This window comes from Callithrix jacchus, chromosome 3 (assembly GCF_049354715.1).
Source record: "Callithrix jacchus isolate 240 chromosome 3, calJac240_pri, whole genome shotgun sequence".
NCBI lineage: Eukaryota > Metazoa > Chordata > Mammalia > Primates > Cebidae > Callithrix > Callithrix jacchus.
In genome coordinates, this window is record NC_133504.1 from 41,846,397 (window position 1) to 41,867,406 (window position 21,010).

At 41.1% G+C, this 21,010-nt stretch overlaps 1 protein-coding gene across 1 annotated transcript; it reads right to left on the reverse strand.

The window, feature by feature from the left end:
• Window positions 1-4,796: 4,796 nt before the first annotated feature.
• On the reverse strand, window positions 4,797-11,487 carry LRAT (lecithin retinol acyltransferase). Its single transcript, XM_002745343.6, has 2 exons — window positions 10,619-11,487; window positions 4,797-6,734 (listed from the first exon to the last, which is right to left on the reverse strand). The coding sequence occupies exons 1-2, from the start codon at window positions 11,156-11,158 to the stop codon at window positions 6,582-6,584; spliced, it is 693 nt and encodes a 230-aa protein (XP_002745389.1). The 5' UTR covers window positions 11,159-11,487; the 3' UTR covers window positions 4,797-6,581.
• Between the last annotated feature and the right edge of the window lie 9,523 nt (window positions 11,488-21,010).

Here is a 21,010-nt window from a genome sequence, read left to right on the forward strand (position 1 = left end):
GTTCACACTCATCCCTTTAAAAACTCACTCCTCCTTGACTTCCTCATACAGCCTCTCCCATATGTGATCTGCTCTAACTTTTTGTACCATTATTTTGTAGTCTCCTCCTGGAACTATTCTGGATCATTCTTCCTTTCCCTTGTTTGTGACCCTACTCTTTCATCCTTACCCCCCCAAAAAAACACAAGTTTTTCACAAACTTCCCCAGGATGGTCTAGCTCACTCACATCCTTGGCCTGAACCACCACTGTTATAACTCCCAAATACATTTCTATCCCTGAACTCTGTCTTATGAGACTCCAATTTCCAATTACCTTCCTGTAAGAACTGTGAGACCCTGGGCTACTCACACTTCATAGATCCAAACCCAGATTCATACTTCTCCCAAGCCTCATTTTTAAAAAATTCCCCTAGATTAGCCATGATGCCCCAATACAGTCAGTCACACTAATCCCTGCTTTGGCCTGTTATCCCTCAAATACATTTTTTGCCTTGCTCAGCAGGCTCCTTTCCAGGCTGTCCTGTTAGTTGTTTCTGCATTGGCTGACCAATGTGAAGTTCTCACAGGAGATTGGAATGAGAGGAAAGGAGAAGACAGGGCATCTGTCTTATGCACACACACCACCGGACAGTACCTAGAATGGCTTTCGTTTCTTTGATTGGACCCTGTGTGAAACACTCCATCTTTCACACCCCTCAAATCAATCCATTCTCTCCCTTCCATCTCTGCTGCCACTGACTTCCATCTAGTCTTCATTGTTCATCTTCTGCATCTTGGTAATAGACTTCATATTCTTTAATTTACATCTTCTCATCCAATCCTTTCTCTATATTGCTACAGAATAAGCTCTCTAAAGTGATCATCAGATATTACTCTCCCATTTAAACTAAAGCAGACAGCCATCCTCCAAGCAGTATCAGTTATGAATAGCTCCTTAAGAATAGGGTAGATCTGCATGCCTGGGAGCACGTGCATGCAATTTGGCAACAAGTGATTAGCCCAAGGATGTCATCTTTTGGAGGTACCTGACATAAAGGCCATGAGGGCAACCACTGGCCCATGCAGTAGCCTGGCTAGAGAACTATTTACCGTGACCACAAATATTGCAGTGTGACTGGTCAGCTTGCTTAGATCCCTTTGCAATTTTAAATGAAAGACAGTGACCAGATAGAGTGGAGCAGAAGTTAAAAGTAACGGGGTAGAAATGTAATGGACGCCACAAGGCTGCAGAAGCAATTGCACTATGAGTGACAGTAGGTGGACCACCAGGTGAGTAGCCATCACAAGCCCAATGGGAACAAATAGCTGCACCAGAATCTAGACTCGAGAAGATATCACTAGAACTGTTTGGGGACACAGAACAGTTGTGACCATCTGCTGAGTGCTGAAGTGATTTCTGTACTTTCCACTTCTCCATGTAACCGTAAATGAAATGCCATCCGAAAAGAGTGTTTATTTTCCTTACAAACCAACTACATACCTCTTCTTCACATGTTTCACAAAATCACATGCTCCTAATACTCACCGGAGCCAGTTGAAAAGTTTGGGGAATGCTTGCTTTCCACTCCAAAATTTCACAATGCGAAGCCCTCTGTGAACTTGCCTCCTGTCTCCAGCATCATCTGAGTCAGACTTGTTCTTCTCCAAAGGAATGGTGAGTTCTTTGTGGCAGGACTGGCACCTTTCTCTCAGAAGAACAATATAATCTCAAGTGATTGTTCTTAACGCCCTGTTGTAACCCAACTGCGGTATGGGTTCTTCTGACTCCCTGCAGGAACTGGAACCCACATATACAGAAGTCGGTCCTCCCTATATAAACAGGTTTCATATCCTAGGAGTACTTTTATTTTCTATCCACATTTGGTTGAAAAATTTTGCATGTAAGTGGACCTACCTGGTTAAAACCTATGTTTTCACTGAGCCTGGTGGCTCACACCTAAAATCCCAGTGCTTTTGGAGGCTTAGGTGAGAGGGTCAGTTAAAGTCAGGAGTTCAAGACCAGCCAGGCAACATAGTGAGACCTCCCTCGCCTCCTTCTCTGCAAAAAATTTTTAAATTAGCTGGGCATTGTGGCATGCACCTACCTCCCATGTAGTCCCAGCTACTTGGGAGGCTGAGGCAGGAGGGTCGCTTGAGTCCAGGAGTTTGAGGTTACAATGAGCTAGGATTGTGTTCCTACACTGCAGCCTGCAAGACAGAGAGATCCTGTCTCAAAAAATAAAGAGAGAAAAACTTGTTTTGTCCAAGGGTTAACTGTATAGAGTTCATACTATGACTAATATTATTTGTTGTCATTGTTACTTAATTTTGTGGAATGGAGAAGGGATATGTTATTTAACATTACACAGAACCTATTCCTACATAATCGAGGTAGGCTTCAAGATACAGACAACATAGATTGTATCAGTCTGAAGACAGAGCCACATAAAGATTTAACTTCAAATGCATACAGCTATGTTTGGTAATCTGTAAAGGAAATTTGGAGAGGCAAAACTCTTCAGGCTACCATGCTGAAAAATAAAGTTTGTAATCTATATTTATGTATTTAAAATTCAAAGACAAGAGAGGACAGTATGTAAAATTGACTTTATTTGACATGCATGTATACCAAATATAAAATTAGCTTAGCTGACAGATCTAGGTTGTTTTAAATGCTAAATAGATCATACAAAACAAAGATTGGCAACCATTTCTTATATGCTTCTCATCTACAGTGAAGGACTTTTGTCATTGCCATAACTTGATATTGCTGGAAAACATTTTTGATATTTGACATTAACAGTATGAAGTAGAAAATGGAAAAACAAGAAACATATATATATATATATATATATATATATATACTGAAAAAAAAACTCAAACAACAAATCCATACAAACTTGCTTGTCCTTAGAAAGAAACATATCTAACAGAGCAAAAATCATGAGTATCCAATATACACATAGACATCAAGTTAATCTATTATGCAAGAACCCACTTTCTGGCAGGAAAGAAAAGTGAATGATTCGTCCTTAACACTCCGTCAAGAGTTATGCATGAGTCAAATAAAAGGATTTTGCTAAGGTCAGTTGACTCTTCCTTAACATGTTTGCTCTCTACTCTCACAAATACAGACCCCTGTTTTTAGAGATTGAGCACCTTAGCTAGTCCTTTAAATGAGTCCCTTTGTCCTCCGTACTTTTGGGATTTATCTTTCTGAACCTCAAATCTCGATTACCTGTTCAAAAGTCTAAACTTCTTGATCTACACAAGACTTGTACCTGACCATTGCTTTCCTTTTTGACATCTTTGCTCACCACTCTTGCTCTCTGCTCTGGCCCCTGAAGCACTTGCACTTGCCTGAATGCCCTGTGCAGTTCCATGTTTTCAAGTCAACAACTAGTAGGGTATCTCATAGCTATGTGCCAGGCATGTTGTAGGCAATTTTCATGCATTTGCTCATGCTATTTCCAATGCATGGAATGTCCTGCCTGAAATCTGTTTCCTGGAAAATATCACCCAAGTCTTGGTACATGGTTTGTATAAATTTGGCCTTATCAGTTAAAAATCAACCATTTCACTTTCTGTGCCTTCAGTCAGCTTTATGCAAATGTCAACTGCAGAGAGTCCTAATACAATTATGTCTACTAGGCCATAAACTTTGAGAAAAAGGTCCATGCCTCATTCATCATTTCATCACTAACACAGGCCTAGTATCTGACACTTAAATTAACTCATCTGAGCCCCAGTTAGTCCTATTCTGTCTTCACCTATGACAAAGAATAAAATAAGCAAGAAAAAACTTCATCAGACACTACTAAGTTATCCTTTCAGAAGTTAGAATAGAAATACAGAAATATAAGGGACTTGCAGGAGCGTAAGGATGAATCTTACCCGATGAAGCCCAGAGAAATTCATGAACTGCCTCAAATTAGGAGACACATTAATGGCTCAGGGTTTCTTGTCTAACTGTGATCAGGAAGATGTGCTTTTCTTTCTACCTTGTTATCAGCTAATCAAACAGAGCACAACAAAACAAAGACTCCTTTTCTCCCAAGAAGTTCAACAATTCTAGCGTTGTAGAACATTTCACAAATAAAACCATCCTTCTAGTTTCCTCTTCCCATAAACAGTTGAACACATCAGTATGATAAGATCACCGTACACTATTTCTTGGCTTAATGCTAACATTGCCTCCTGCATATAGAATTCTCTTACCCTTCTGGCAGATTTAATTGCTGCTTCTTCTGTATTCCCACAGCACTGTGTATACTCTATTATAGCTACTATATGAATAATAATATTAACTCTGGACCATAAAATTGCAACTGGTCAATGCCTGGCATACAATGAGCATTCAAATGAACAACGAATTGAATCTTGCTTTAATGAAATAAGACTAATTATGGCAATTCCAATCTTAAGAACATCCTTGGCTTTAATATGGGGTCTTTATATTTAAACACAGATTTAATTTCAGACAGTTGTTTTTGCTGCCTGTAGTAACTAAAGTTTGCAAAAATTATTTGAGGATACTATATTTTTAAGAAATGAGGCCGGGCACGGTGGCTCATGCCTGTAATCCCAGCACTTTGGGAGGCCAAGGTGGGTGGGTCATGAGGTCAAGAGATCGGACCATCCTGGCCAACATGGTGAAACCCCCATGTCTACTAAAAATACAAAAAAATTAGGTGGGCATGGTGGCACGCGCCTGTAGTCCCAGCTACTCATGAGACTGAGGCAGGAGAATTGCTTGAACCTGGGAGGCGGAGGTTGCAGTGAACCGAGGTCCCACCACTGCACTCCAGCCTGGTGCCTGGTGACTCGGTCTCAAAAAAAAAAAAAGAAAAGAAAAAAAAAGAAATGAATTTACTTAAACTATTTCTACAAGGGTAATATATAGCAAGTGAAAGCCACTAACACAGTAGTTGTCATAGTGGTTGCTTTTATGTATGCATACTTATGATAATTTTAAGTGGTTGGAATAGGTCCAGAGAACACCTGTATTCTCTGATGGTGCCATTTAATATTATAATTATTTTAAAAACTTAAATCATTCAACATTTAATTTGAAAAATTAAACACTAAGTTTGTTGTGGGCAAATCAGTGGTGATAAAACATTAGTTAATCTAAGATCTGCTCTTAAAATTTATTCTGATTGAATCATTGATTGGCCCCACCTTCCCCACCATATTCACTCATAATATGATTTGTTATTTTATGATTCTTGGCAGTTGAGAAAACAATTTTAATACTTGAAATGCAAGTCTAGCTGTGGCTTCATTTTAAGAATTTGGTAATTTTGCAAAAGTGCTCGAATGCTTGTTTTAAAATTGCTATACCTCAACTCTTATAAGAGCTTCAGCAAAATCAATTTATATGACTGGCAGGACTAAGCTACTTTAAAATTATCTTTAATAAATTTATTTGTTTGGGTTCTGCTTGTTTGGGTTTTATATACTGCTGTGGCATCCTTCTTTTAAGGATATAAACTATAATTAGAAATGATATGGAGAAAAGTGACTAGTAAACAAATCTGAAGGTTTTTAAAAATTTTACAGTACATTAGTAAATGCTTCAAAAGACAACCCATCCAATATCATATATGCAAGTTAATACTACAAATTCAAAGACATAAGAAAATAGATTGGACTTACTTTTACAATCACCTCTATAGATGCTCTATAATAACCACACTAGTATGATGATAATAAAGCAATCAAGAACAATTTGTCTCTCAGTCTGTGTATATGACTATATGCATATTTATTTCACACACACACACACACACACACACACACACAAACACGCCAAATACCCACATAACTTCAATCCTATATCCATTTACCTCTCAGAGTGATTTAAAGTAACCACAGTGACACATAAAAGGAAAAAAAATAATGAATTCCAGGCTTCCTAGTAAGTAAAACCAAATCAATGTTCAAATGATACTATAGTCACTATTTTTACAGGAAAACACAGATTTCTATACTTTCTGGTAAGTTACTTTATTATTAAAGTACTATTTGTCAATATTGATTTCACATAATGAAAATGAAACACTCAACTTTTTCAGGATTATATACACTACATGAAAAAAATAGATTTTGAGCTTATTTTTTGACCAGTTAGCAAACATGTTTTCATTTGAATGAGGAAAATACTTTCATTTTAACTCAAGTTTATCCATTTTTTTTTCAATAAAACAAAGTAAATTTATAAAAAAGGTATTGGTCTCAATATAGTCTTCCAATCTTCAAATTCAGCCTAACAGTACAAGGATTACAAGAGGAAAAACAGAACACAATCTCTGTGGCTATCATCTTTGGGGCTGGTTTTCTCATATTGCTGAATTCTACCACAACCTGTTGTGTTTCCAAGGTTTGGATGGTGCTTTAAATCTGAACTGCCTGAGAAGATTCGGAAAGCCTTTGTTCTTGGGCTTACACAGTAAGCACTTGGTGTGATTCCTAATCACATTTTTATCCAGAACACAGTGTTACAGGTCACATTTTTCTTGATAATGCTTATACTGATTGATGCTCTATAAATATAAAATATTTACACACAGAATACACACACTGACATGGGGGTATGAAGTTAGCCAGCCATCCATAGGAAGAATGGAATAAAGATTGCGGGAAGGGTGGTGTATGATACCAAGCCTGTACAGACGATAGATGCCAATCCCAAGACCGCTGAAGCAAGAACACTTCTCTGATCACGAATAATTATCTTCACAGTCTCACAAAACTGGAAAATAAAATTTAAGAAAATTAGGAAAGGTGACTAAACCCAAGAAGAATCACATATATCAAATAGTAAGCCAGTTTTCCCAGCTATTTTCTGTATACCAGAAGAACTAGAAATTCTCTTATGACTTACAAAAAACTTTACAATGTTAAGAGTCCAGTTCTGATTCTATACCCTGTAGTAGCAGAAACGATCCTTTCAGCAGCTAAGTTAATAATGGCAGTTGCCTACGTAAATACATAATGTATAGAAAACTATAGAAAGTATAACCACATGGTTATTCAGGACTGAAGGTTAAAACATCAAACTGCTTATCAATAACAATAGCATATTCTGAAATTAGATGAGGAAAGAGTTCTCTAATCTTGAGTAAAAATAAGAGAACTTAGAATAAGAGATTAAAGGTAGATTCAATTTCTACAATTTGCCATTCTAAAATCTAATGATACCAATGATAATTTTTTATAATTCTCAAAATCTACAAGTTAGGAAGTCCAATTTTAATGTCAAATCCCATTCCCTGACTAAATACATTAAATTCACCATTGATTTTGTAATACATAACTGGCTGCTGGAAAAATAAAAACAACTATTGGCCCTACATCTGAGGAATGCATCCTTCTAATATGTGTAATGTTTTCCTTAAAGAACTAGTTTTACTTAGAAGTGACGGCCTATGTCTGAGTCCTGGCTCCAACTCTTCTTATTGGCTGTGTCACCTCAAGTAAGTCATTTAACCTAACCAGGCTACCCTCTTCTACTCCTCCATGAGAACACTCAAATTGTTCTGAGGATCAACTGAGATGTTTCATGCACAAGTACTCTGTATTCTTCTATGTGCCATAAAAATCATAATTTATTACAATGATTATTACTACTGTATTTGTTGACAATTATCTCTACCACATTGCTGTTGATGCCAGAATGCAGTGATTGTCATTTCTATATGGGTTTTGCTATTCATACTAATTTTAAGCTCTTTTTCTAGACATGGCATTGTATGTGCTTTATGGGTTTTTGACAGTGGTTTACATGGTACTGGGCAGCTAGGTTTCCAAATTTTTTAGGGATAGAATGAACAAGTACAATGTGTTTCAATATACCATCTCGACAGTATGGTTGTCTCATCGATACTTTTACACAATTACCTAAACAAATGTGAAAATATTCTTTTATCTAGATGTTGGTCTATTTTTCTGTCAAACACACTATTTGTCTCTTTTTAATAAACTAGCAAGGCACTGAGAAGTATACTGTTTTACGGTGGTGAAGATCAAATTGAAGTTTTCAGGACAGGGAGAAATGGAGGTTGACAAATAATAAAGGACATATATTTTGGTACATGAGTAAGTTGTGAATACAGTTATCCTTATTTTATCTTTTCCTTGATAATTTATAAGTCAGTCAGAATCATTGTGGGCTGTATTTCCCACAAAAGCAGATTTTTCAAGGACCATCTCATGTCTAATACCCTGTTCCTGTTCACTTGGTCAGCAGACCATCAAGCATCTTTAGTGGTGCTCAACAGTAGGAAATTTCTAGAAAGGATCAAGAAGTCTGTAGGAACACTTTTGTGAGCACTCAATCCACGCAAATTAAAAGGGTCATTTGCAATCTTTTTTGGCAAAAAAAAAAGCAATATTAACAAAGTAAAATAAAAATCATAGTAGAAAGAGCATAAGGAATAGTAATAGTCATTAACCAAAGGAATTTTTAGTTTACAAAATACTGATTGTCAACAGCTATATAAAAAAACCCATAATTTTATGACTTCTAAACTTGTAAAAAAGAGTATTACCACAAAGAAGTAAATGTTCTTTTCCAGTTCATTCATTTGCAAACTAATTGCAGTGTTTCCCTTAGGGATAGTGTGTTCTTAAGAGTTTTTATTAACTCAAAGTTAAAAGTAAGAGGCAACCTTGCATCTTTCATGTTAATGATAGTTGCATATATGGAGAACTCGACAATCAGACCCAGAATTAAATAATTTCTTACGTTTCTAAAAAGTAGAAACCAGTCCTTCCTTCAGTGTTAATGACCTACTTGTCTCTGCGCATGTTCAAAAACAGTTTGTAGGATTAGGAAATTTGGGATGAAAACTTTTTTCCCCCGGGAAATCTACTCTGTGGCCAAATTGTTTGTTAGACCATTCAAAGTGAAGACAAAACTCAGTTTCACAAGAGGTGCTATGCAGCAATAGCAATTAAAACACTTCTCTACTTCTATAAACCCTGACAAAGTTTCCAAAGATGAAAAACTACTCCAACTAGTTGTTTCCATGCAGATTAAATATTTTACTACCTTACATGCAGTTTTAATCCATGCAGATTAAATATTTTACTACCTTACAAAAGCACTAGTTACTGTTTTTCTGTAGAAATATATAATGGAGTACTGTATGTGTTCCACGAAAGGGTAACTCCTAATTACTGGATAGAAATACTGTTTCTCCTTAGAGAAATGATTTGCTTGGTTCCTAAGTAAATCTGACGTGTTTCCTTTTGTACACTTTGGGAGCCAGTGTTTGTAAATGTGGTGGAGTTCATTTCTAAACATGCCTGGACTAGAGCTGTGATTCTTGAATCGCTGCACAGTGCTCTAACTGTATTTTTATTTTACTTGGAAAAGAATTCCTAGATGGAGTCTTTTGTGGCTCTATAAAATCTACAAAAAGTTTCATACACCGATCTATAAAAGCAAAATACTTTCATGTTCTCCCACAGAGGATGAGATATCCCCAAATGGGTCAAAAAAATTAACCGAGATGTGGAGCAATAAAAAATTGGTTACATGAAAAAAATGTACTCAGATTTTTCTGGTCTGCAAAATATCTAAACATGAAGACTAACACTAAAGCTCATTATGTTACTGCCCAGGTTTCCACTGTAAAGAGTGAACATTAATAGCTTCTTTAACAAGTGCAATGAAGGCTAAGAGCGTTTCCAATTGTAAATGAAGTTGTAGGCTTAAAATATTAACTATCTTTAAAAGTTAAGAGGTTTTAAAAGGAAATAAAAATCCATTTCCCCTTTGCATTTGTGGCTAATTTAATAATATTCAATTCTAATACTGTTTTTCAAATTACTTATAAAAATTACCTTCCAACATTTAACATCTCTTCTCGAAAACTAATTGTATTGATCTCTGGGGAACTCATAAACAATCCAATCTACCTTGAGGGCTAATGAGTAAAGGATGCTTAACAATGAGGAAGTCTAGATGCAGATAAAGCCAACCCAGAAAGAAATCAGAATACCAAGGAAAAGACCACTCTGAAACACCAACACAAGAACAAGGGACCTAGCAGGGAGGCCCTCTTACTAGGAATTTTGATAGCTTATAGCAAACAATGAAAAATCCCTCTATGCAGCTTACAGAGGGAGAAAACTGCATGCTTCCTTATTTTAAAGGCACACACTTTGTTTATAGTGTTAAGGATTAAATATAAACTCTGGACATCTTCCTTTCAAGTGAAATTCTTGGTTAAAGGTGCAAGCAGCAATGACTGATTTCTTGTATCCCCCGCCCCCAGTCACTTGCCCTCTGTCATTTGAACTACATTGTGGGTGGACACCCTGATGACTTCTGCAGCAATACTGAGCAGCTCTGGAATCTATGGAAGTGGCCCTGAGTTACCACACCCTTTCTCTGTGCATTTCGAGAGTCCTACAAGGCACGTTGCCATTTGTTTATTTACTTAGCCTACCTTAGGAACACCAGAACTTTCCTTACTTAATCTAGAGCTTTAAGAATGGAATGGGAGTGTGGGGCGGAGGGGGGGGGCGCGTCAAGGTAGAAGATCTTACTAGCGCGGAAGAGAAAACATCAGGGATGGGAGGGGGCATCCCCGGCGAGCCCACTTCCCTGCGGGTCACAGGTCATACCTTGTCTGACTGTGGACTGATCGGGGTACCATATCTGCAGTAGGTCACAAAGTGCTCACAGTTGTTCCACAGCAGGCTGTAGGGAGTTAAGCCCAGCAGCTTCTCAGCCCTCCGGGCCACCTCCTCGTTGAGCAGTGCCTTCTTCTGGAGGGACTGGTCCAGGTGATTGACCAGGATGTTAGCTCCGTAGGCGAAATCCTCCACTGTGTCCACGCGGATGCTGGCCACTTTGACAATGACGCCCAGGATGAGACGTTTGTTGGAGACCACCTTCTGCGTGCGCCCCTCGTTGTCGGTCAGGGCCAACAGGATGTCGGGCATCATGTGGGCAACACGGTTGTCGCCTAGATAGATGCCATAGTGGGTCAGGTGGGTTCGGGGCACCTCGAGCACGTCGCCTCGGTGGAAAGAGCTGGTTTCATATAAACTGTTCCTCTCTTTGTCTTCGCCGGCGGCGCCCGAACTGAAGAATGTGAAGTTGGAGATGAGGAGCAGCTTCTCCAGCAGTAGAGACACCACCTCCAGCATGGGATTCTTCATCCTGCGGGGAAGGGGGAGTCTTGGAGAGGTGCCGGTGCCGCTCTGGCGTGGGCAGGGCTGGACAAGGTAAGCTCGCCGGACAGGGGCGCTGCGCTGTTGCTCACCTGCAGCCAGGTGAGGTGCGGCGCAAAGTGGCTGCTGCTGAGAGAGGACGGCAGAGAAGGAGGACAGCGAGGCCTGGCGACTGGCTCAGCCAAGCCACAATGGGAAGTGAGGAGGATAAGGAACTGGCTGCGGACGGCGGGGACAGTGAGACCAGTGCTACAAGGAGCCGGAGAAGAGGTGCACCTGGGGGAAATCCCGGAGCGCAGGGCCGCGTGCGGTGCTAGGAAGTGCAGGCTTTGCTGAGGCTTTTTATGGCCGTCGAGGGGGCGGAGCCGAAGGCCGTCACACACCCGGAAAGCTCACTGATTGGGCGCCGCCGGCGCGCAGCACTAGCGGCTGGGAGGACGCGGGATCGTGGTTTCTTTTTTCTTTTTCCTTTTCTTTTTTTCTTTTTTGAGACAGAGTCCCGCTCTGTCGCCCAGGCTTGAAGTGCGGTAGCGCGATCTCGGCTCACTGCAACCTCCGCCTCCCGGGTTCAAAGGATTCTCCTGCCTCAGTCTCCCGGGTAGCTGCGATTACAGGCGCGCAGCACCACATCTAGCTAATTTTTGTGTTTTTAGTAGAGACGGGGTTTCACCGTGTTGGTCAGACTGGTCTCGAACTCCTGACCTCGTGATCCTACCGCCTCGGCCTCCCAAAGTGCTGGGATTACAAGAGTGAGCCGCCGCGTTCGGCCGGTGGTTTCTTTGGAAGGGGGCGGGCTGACTCCCAGCTCCAGGGTTCTGCACAGTGATTCTTTATCGCCGCGGGATCCCAGTTGCACAGCTGGCCATTAAGCGGCCTATTTAGGGAGGTAGAGTCCCAAGTTGTGGCAGCACAAAAGGTCCTGCACCTGTCGGGACTGGGGCGAGTTCTTGGCGCTTCAGGGACATCTTTGGTGGAAAGTCCTTCTGGGCGAGATTTCTGAGTTGGACCACCACCCTCTATAGGATGGTTATTCGGGACTTCGGCTTACTAAACAGATTGCATTTACTTTGCAAAGTGGGAGCGCCCCGAATACCTATGGATTCTTTCCTGACCGAATCTCTCCTTTTTTTTGGACAGGGTCTTGCTCTGTCACCCAGAACGGGAGTGCGGTGGCGCTATCTCAGCTCACTGCAACCTCCACCTCCCAGGTTCAAGTGATTCTCGTGCACCAGCCTCCCGAATAACTGGGATTACAGGCATGCTCCACTACGCCAGGCTAATATTTGTATTTTTAGTAGAGACGGGGTTTCACCATGTTGGCCAGGCTGGTCTCGAACGCCTGACCTCAACTGCCCGTCTCGACTTCCGAAAGTGCTGGGATTACTGGCGTGAGACACCGCTTCCGGCGCGCGGGTTTGTGGGGGGCGGGGAGGTAGTCGCTACTCGCGAGTCTAGGCCCCTCGCGCCAGCGATTCGAACCCGAAGCCTCTGTGCTCCTAGGCACCTGTGGCCGTTGGGCACAAAGCTTCCAACGGTCCGCCTGAAAAACGGCGAGGTCCCAACGTCCGCCAGGGAAGCAAGATTCATGTTAAGTTGATTTCTGCGGCTTCAGGGTCACATGGATCCAGCTTCAGTTCACCAACCGAAACTTTGCACCCCTTCCTTTATATTTTTTATTTTTAAAGCATAACCTCCCAGAGATGACCAAGGAAGGAGAAGTACTTGGATGAGATGCTGAGTTCTTTGCCAGAGAGCCTGCAGCCCAATTCCAGCGCATCCTCGAGGGTGGTCCTTGAGAACTGCCGGTTGAGGGAGCTGTTGAAGTGTCAGCCCATGCCAAAGGGCTTGGCACGCGGTGTCCTCACCCCGTGCTGAGTTCCGTGCTAATGCATTATGTAAATGCTTAAATTCTGCAGACAAAGGCCACAATGGAGAGCCTCGGTTGGCTCCACAAAGCAACCCAGTTCGGGGCTAATAGGTTTCATCAGAGAGCAGATTCTACGCTCGCCTGGGGGAGGGTACTCTGTGGATGATGGATGAAGGAACATTCATCTTACCTGGAAGACGAAGGGAGCCATGGAGACCAGGCGGCGGGAAGGGCTGCTCCCCTTTATCCTAGGAGGCAGGACCTTTGCTCCCACCCTCAGTCTGTCGTCAGAGATCTGTCCCTGTCTCCCCGCCTGCTGGTGACTTTTGTTCATTCACAAACGATTGCGCATCACATTTTAGTCCCAGCAAAGAGGAGAAACTCCCACAAACGAATCGAAAGAGGAAGGTGGGGAAAGGGAGAGAGCCAGTGGACCTGGAGGTTTTTTTATTTTCCCAGTTTACTCCCAAAATTTAAAGAAAAGCTCCCAGGTGGCGAATTGCTGAAACTAATCATCTCCACACGGAGAGTTTGCTGGCCTCTAGCAGCACAGCAATCAGCACACTTCTCTAAAACCGGGGGAGTCTAATCCAGACCTCCGTGTGTACGTTAAATGCAGACCGAAGTCAGACTTTGAACTGGTTCCTCTGGTCCAGTTCTGGGAAAGCGCCAATACCAAAGCCTCTGGTATCAGGGGCCAAAGGGCACCTGGAGATCAAAGGAGACGTGGTAATTAGCGGTTTCCGTCTCTGGTGGTCACTAAGGCGGCTTATAATACCTTTGACTGTGGCCTCCACCTGGGAACTTGCGGGAGACGAAAGCATGGAGAATTGCTTCACAGCTCCACATAGCTACATTATCTATAGATAATTCTTAAATATATATATAATGTATACATATGTATATATGTTATATACATAAAAATTCATATGAATTGATTTCTCCGGCTTCAGAGTCACATGGACTCAGATAAAAGAATTCATATGAATTGTTATATATATACATTTTATATATATAAAAGAATTACCTATAGACTCTCCATAGCCTTGTCCCCACCGCGTTTTGGAAGACGCAAGCAGTGCCAAACTGATTTACGTTTCATTTTTCTTTTTCTCCGGGTGGGGTCCATTTTCCGGCCGTCTTCTTTGGAAAGGGCATCACTTCAAAGAGAAAGGAGGTGAGACAGATAGGAGGCATGAATCTGAATACGTTGCCCAAGTGCAGATACCCTGCTGCCTTGGAAATGAATGAGGACGCCGAGTGTCCGTAGTTTCTCGGAGGTAATTTTTGCCTCTGATAAATTCCGATTTTTAAAGCCAGAACGTTAATGCCATTCAATGAATTATTTTGCTCAGTGGAACTGCCTGAAAGCAGCCCCCTCCGGCTGCTCTGTGTGCTAAGACTTTGGCTTCCCGCAGCGACAGCCCGAAGGAGGCTGTGAAAAGTCTTCATTTGCCTTGTTTCTGAAGGCTTCCCAGACCTCTTATGCGGGAAGCAGTTAGCAATGATTAGGCAGCTTTTCAACGGCAAAAATACAGCATGGAATGAGCTTCTCTTGGCTGGACTTCTCCGCTCCCGAGCCCCTTCGTCAAGGACCGTTGTAAATTTACCTTCCAAAAGGCAGCTTCTCAACGTTATCAAAATCTCTTCTATGTTTGTGATTGAGAGGTCAGTTTTTAATCGCTCCCTAGAGGCACACTTCATAAAAATACATTTACACACTGATAGGTTCATGCCCCCAATAATATTTTCCTGCCTGCCTCAATTTTAGCTAAACAAAGGGAAGACTGTCGCTGTAGTAGGTGGAAAGGCCCAAGAAATCTAACATTAGTTCTTCTAAATCAAAAGACGTCACATGGAGATAGGAGAAATTCCTGTACCACGACCTGCTGGAGAGACCTCTGGTTTCCTGGATCTTAAGAAAGGTGGCTACATTCTGTGATAACGTTCTGCGTGCAAACGCCTTAAATACATGCGAATGGGTCACCAGGTCTGGCGGGAAGATTTAGAAAGAGCCTAGACTTTCCTGGTCAACACTCTGCACTGAGCGATCGACTTCCACTTTGGTCACCGCTGCTCCTACCCGCCTGCAGAAGGACAAACGACAGCTACAGTGTCCCCGCCGGCTGGATGGCCCCGGGGCCAGCGCCCTCAAGCCCACGTCCATTTCTCCCAGTAGCACACAGGCCAAGCAAGACTCGCCTGGGTCTCAGTGCAGCAGAGGCGGAAACTGAGACTCGCAGGCACCCCCTTACTTCCAGACCTCATCTTCCCACCGGCTACCTCACCGCAGGTCCCTGGAGAGTCTCCGCTCTCAAGAACTAGGACAGGGAAGAGGTGCAGAGTTCCGCAGAAGCCTAAGGCCCTGAAAGGCTAACAGATTTGCCACCAGCAGGCTTCTTATCTCTGGATCCTCCCTGCTCCTCAGAGAAGTCTTTGGCGGGAAGATACCATCACAGTATTAGAAATAATAATAACCAATATTCACTGTGTACTTGTGTACTAGGCACGGAACTACAGTTTTCTTATTTAATCCTCATAACCCTTGAGGTATTATCTCCATTTGGCACAGGAAGAAATTGAGGCTTATAACTTTGTCAAGCCACTGTACTCATGTGTGGGGATCAGGACTCAACAACAGGTCTCTTTTGCCCCAGGTCCTTTACCATCATTTACTGAATGCTTGCAATATGGCAGGTGCTATGACCAACCCTAGAGGTTCAGTAGAACAGCTCACCCTAGACTTAGATCCCACACTTTCTTTGTAATCTGTAATTAATTTCCCCTCTTCTCTCATGCCATGAGGTCTAATTTTTAACATCATTTTACTGGGATAGTGAGAATAGAGCTGGTAAAGGTTCTGATTAATAGCATGCCCTCACTAGGAAGGCTACAAAATCCTACACCCTCCTTAGACACATGAATCTGGGGTGGGGAAGTTCAATGCCTTACCCAAGGGCACAGAAGGGCACAGAGCCAGGAGTAGAATCTAGGCCCAGTATTCCAGACTTCATGTCAGATTTTTTTTTTTACTTGAGCCCTAGGCCTGATAAATGTGGTTTTCTGAACTGCATGTTTTAAAATTCTTGTCCTTCTTAAGGATTATTTTGTTGTTCTTGGATTTTTTTTAGATTACTAAATCATTGGGCTATAAATAATGATAATCTTAACATTTGTTTTCTTCTTAGCTATCCATCTATTTTCAGTTCTTTTACAAATGCCCAGGTCTGGTCTCCCGGACAAAAATAGGAGCCCTAACTAGCTAACTCCAAGGGTGTGGGGAAAACAAACGTGTTTGTGAACTTTGTTCTGGCAGCAGAGGAAAAGAAGCAGACACTTCTCCATGGAGCCTCCTAACTCAGTGCTATATGTAGTGTTAGGCCAATAGAGATCAATTACCCCCTAAGAGGAGATTTTTCCTGGCTTCCTTCCTGGTGACTAGCACCTTATTATGAGGACCACACTTTAGCCTATTGTCTTTAGAAAGATTCAAAGCTGTAGCTTTAGTTGGTGGTTTTGGTTGTTGTTGTGGATGCTGTTTCGTTGTTTTGTTTGCCAACCATAAAATAAGAACATTGAACAAAACAAAGAATTTTCATTTAGCATTATGAAGACCCCTAGCTCCAATTAATATAGCTTAATGTAAAATTAACAACAGGTTGAGGCAGCCGTGCTGCAGAGGAAGGAGGCAGAAAGGCAGAAATCCTAAGTTAAGAGCCTGGACGTGCCATTTACAAGGAAATAAACGCAAAGTCACTTGCCATCTCTGAGCCTCAGTTCCATCTTTCTAAAATGGAAATAATATCGAGAGGGCTGTTTGAAGAATTAAACAGAATCAAATATATTACAGCATTGTATGAAAATTCATACTATGATGCATCATCTGTAATATTCGTATTAAGCAAAGTAAGGCAGAGGGGCCTTACTTCCTTGACAGCACAGTCATCCAAGAACACATTGAAGCCAAAGGACATACTTTTACTTACAGACCCCTTTTGAGGACGGGCACAGAGCCACAGAGGTGAGCAGAAAGCAGGCAAATGTTTTGGAGCTGAGTAAAATGGACACAGCCAGTCAGTAGGCAGCTGGCACACGGAGACTCACACTCAGGAAATTTGGGAGCTTTCTCAGAGCTCAGCTCCTCCGGCTGTTCACCATGAAGTGGTTTATAATCATAAAAACAAAGACTAAAACCTGTCGTTTGTGCAAAAATGCCTCTCACAAAGCAGAAAACACCCCACATATCTATTTCATAAATGATAAAATGTTATCAAGAAATGAGTAAAACTTTTGATTTTACACAAAACATAAAGCATGTTTCACTTTCAAATATAAACAGTAAACCACAATCCATGTTACTTCTTAATCACTTGGAAGAAAGATAACAACCACTTTATAAATTAATCTTGTTTCCTTTTGATCCTAGTTTATCATTATGAGACAATAATAAATATGGATATTGGATGACCCCAGATTGTTAACAAAAGGAAATATGACTAGAGCCTTAGACTACATATTCAGAAGACAGCTGCAGTGCCACTGTATTCATACAGGAAATGCACTGGAAATTTGGGTATTGCTATCCTCCAACAGAGCAGCATTGAGAAGCATCAGTACTATCAAGTACCAGAGCAGCAATGAATTTTATTATATTTCAAAACTCCTAAATAGGTAGACATTCTAAAGACATAAAGACAAATAACTTTTAATATCATGCTTTGCTTACATGCTCATATCTGATGCTCTGTGAGGTTGCTGACTCTCCTGAGGCCTCAGTGACTGCATGTGTGCAGTGTTCTGCCTGCACTAGAGTGGAATGAAATGCTCTCTAAACCCCTGCAAGGGTTCATGGGGCACCGGCCTACAAAAATCAAATTACTCAGGCCCTTCAGAGTGTCTTAACTGCTAGTCAATTTTCAGGGGAATAATTATGAGAAAAAAAAGATAAATCACTGGTTTAGTATTTAGAAAACCTAATAGGATCCATAATACCTGCTTTAAAATGCAAAAAGAAATCACTTATACTGCAGTAAAGCAGTAACTCCATAAGAAAACAAGAAGAAATTGAGCAGGAGTTTGGCAACAATTGGTGTTGAAAATCAATGGCTCTTTTGATAATGTACCTTCCATTGAAGAGAAACTGTAAGTGACATAGGCACACTAGCTCATCAATGATTTGTAGCAATACTTATTATTGATATGTTTTTTGAAAATATAATGTCTCTTTTTTATGCAGTCAACAAACATATGAAAAAAGCTCAGCATCACTGGTCATTAGAGAAATGCAAATCAAAACCACATTGAGATACCATCTCATGCCAGTTAGAATGGTGACCATTAAAAAATCAAGAGAAAAATTTCCTGATTTTTTAATCAGTAAACAGATGCTGGAGAGGATATGAAGAAAATAGGAACACTTTTATACTGTTGGTGAGAGTGTAAATTAGTTCAACCACTGTGGAAGCCAGTGTGGCAAATCCTCAAGGATCTAGAACTAGAAATACCATTTAACCCAGCAATCCCATTATGGGGTATATACCCGAAGGGTTACAAAGATACATGCACATGTGTATTTATTGCAGCACTGTTGACAATAGTAAAGACTTGGAACCAACCCAAATACTCATCAGTGGTAGCCTGGATAAAGAAAATGTGGCACACATAAACCATAGAATACTATGCAGCCATAAAAAAGGATGCCTTCATGTCCTTTGCAGGGACGTGGGTGAAGCTGGAAACCATCATTCTCAGCAAACTGACACAAGAACAGAAACCAAACGCTGCATGCTCTTACTCATAAGTGGGAGTTGAACAATTAGAACACATGGATACAGGGAGGGGAACATCACACACTGGAGCCTATTGGGGGGTGGGAGGGCTAAGGGTAGGATAGCAGTGGGTGGGAGGATTGGAGAGGACTACATTAGGAGAAATACCTAATGTAGATGATGGAGGGATGGATGCAACAAACCACCATGGCACATGTATACCTATGTAACAAGCATGCACGTTCTGCATATGTACCCCAAAACTTAAAGTATAATAAAATATATATATATATAATGTCGCTTTAATATCTAAAGTTAATTTGAAGGGGATCAGTGTATCATTCTGCCCTTTTGTAGTTACATTTACTTTTTATAAACTTTTTAAATATTTTAGTTGAAAACTAATAATTGTACAGTATCATGGGATGTATAGTGATGTTTTGATACATATCATATACAGTGATCAGATCAGAGTAATTAGCATATCCATCATCTTAAACATTTATCATTTATTTATGTTGAGAACACTTAACATCCTCCTTCTAGCTACTTGAAACTAGTTATTATTATTGTTAACTATAGTCACCCTATGATGTTATACTTGCCACTGAACTAAAAATTTAATGTAGTTCAACTGAAGCTGATTCATACCTAAAAGGTTCATGCAACTATAAAAAATGGACTTTTGTCTCCAACTTCGTAATTGGGAGAACTCCAAGTGAGCAGCTCTGTCATAAGAACCAAGCTGCCTGTGTTCGCCTCTGTAGGCACAAACTGCACGCTTGACTTAAGTACACTTATTTTATTCTGGTTGCTCTCTATAATGACTTGCCTTTAAGTCAGATTACATAAAACTACTTTCATTTTATTAACATCCAGACTTTACCCATAAAGAATGTGAGTGGAACTGAAATTGGATCACATAGGATTAATTTTTTTTAATTCAGTAATCTTTTTCTTTTTCTTTTCTTTCCTTTTTTTTTTTTGAGACAAAGTCTCACTCTGTTGTCCAGGCTGAAGTTCAGTGGTGGGATTTTGGCTCACTGCAACCCCCACCTCCCAGATTCAAGTGATTCTCCTGCCTCAGCTTCCCGAGTAGCTGGGACTACAGGCACGCACCACCACACCCGGCTAATTTTTGTATTTTTAGTAGAGTCACGGTTTCACTGTGTTATCCAGGATGGTCTTGATCTCCTGATCTTGTGATCCATCTGCCTTGGCTCCCAAAGTGCTGGGATTAGAGGCATGAGGCACTGTGCCCAGCCAGTAGCCTTTTCCTTTAAAGATAAATTTAAAATCTAAAAAGTTTTTTTTTAATCTACAAAGTAGTTTAAATCAGAAATCACAAGGCTTTTCATGTTCAATTAGTTTAACTTTCAAAAACAATAATCCAGAATATTTGCCCTTTGGTCATAATTATTTTATGCTGTAACATATATTATACGTATTCTTTTTTTTTTTTTTTTGAGATGGAATTTCGCTCTTGTTACCCAGGCTGTAGTGCAATGGCACGATCTCGGCTTACTGCAACCTCCGCCTCCTGGGTTCAGGCAATTCTCCTGCCTCAGCCTCCCAAGTAGCTGGGATCACAGGCACGCGCCACCATGCCCAGCTAATTTTTTGTATTTTTAGTAGAGACGGGGTTTCACCATGTTGACCAGGATGGACTCAATCTCTTGACCTCGTGATCCACCCACCTCGTCCTCCCAAAATACTTATTCTTTTTCATTTGTCATTCTTTTATCTCATTTAATTCTAGGGTGTTGGAATCTGGAAGGGAGGGTTCTAGTTTTTTTTTCTGTAATATCCTCTAAGGACATTGTATTAGTCCATCTTCATGCTGCTGATTGACATACCCGAGGCTGGGCAATTTACCAAAGAAAGAGGTTTAATTGAACTTACAGTTCCACTTGGCTGGGAAGCCTCGCAATCATGGCGTAAGGCAAGGAGGAGCAAGTCATGTCTTATGTGGATGGCAGCAAGCAAAGAGAGAGCTTGTGCAGGAGAACTGCTCTTTTTAAAACCATCAGATCTCATAAGCCTTATTCACTATCATGAGAACAGCATGAAAAAGACTTTCCCCCAAGAGTCAACTACCTCCAACTGGGTCCCTTCCACAACACCTGGGAATTCAAGATGAGATTTGGGTGGGGACACAGCCAAACCATATCAGACATCATTATGACTGGTTCTAATCCTTGGGGG

Excerpts from the sequence above, each read along its gene's own strand:
- LRAT (XM_002745343.6), bottom strand. The coding sequence starts at position 11,158 with ATGAAGAATCCCATGCTGGAGGTGGTGTCTCTACTGCTGGAGAAGCTG. Across the intron at positions 6,735-10,618 it reads TCAGTCCACAGTCAGACAAG|TTTTGTGAGACTGTGAAGAT; the intron begins GTATGACCTGTG and ends TTTATTTTCCAG.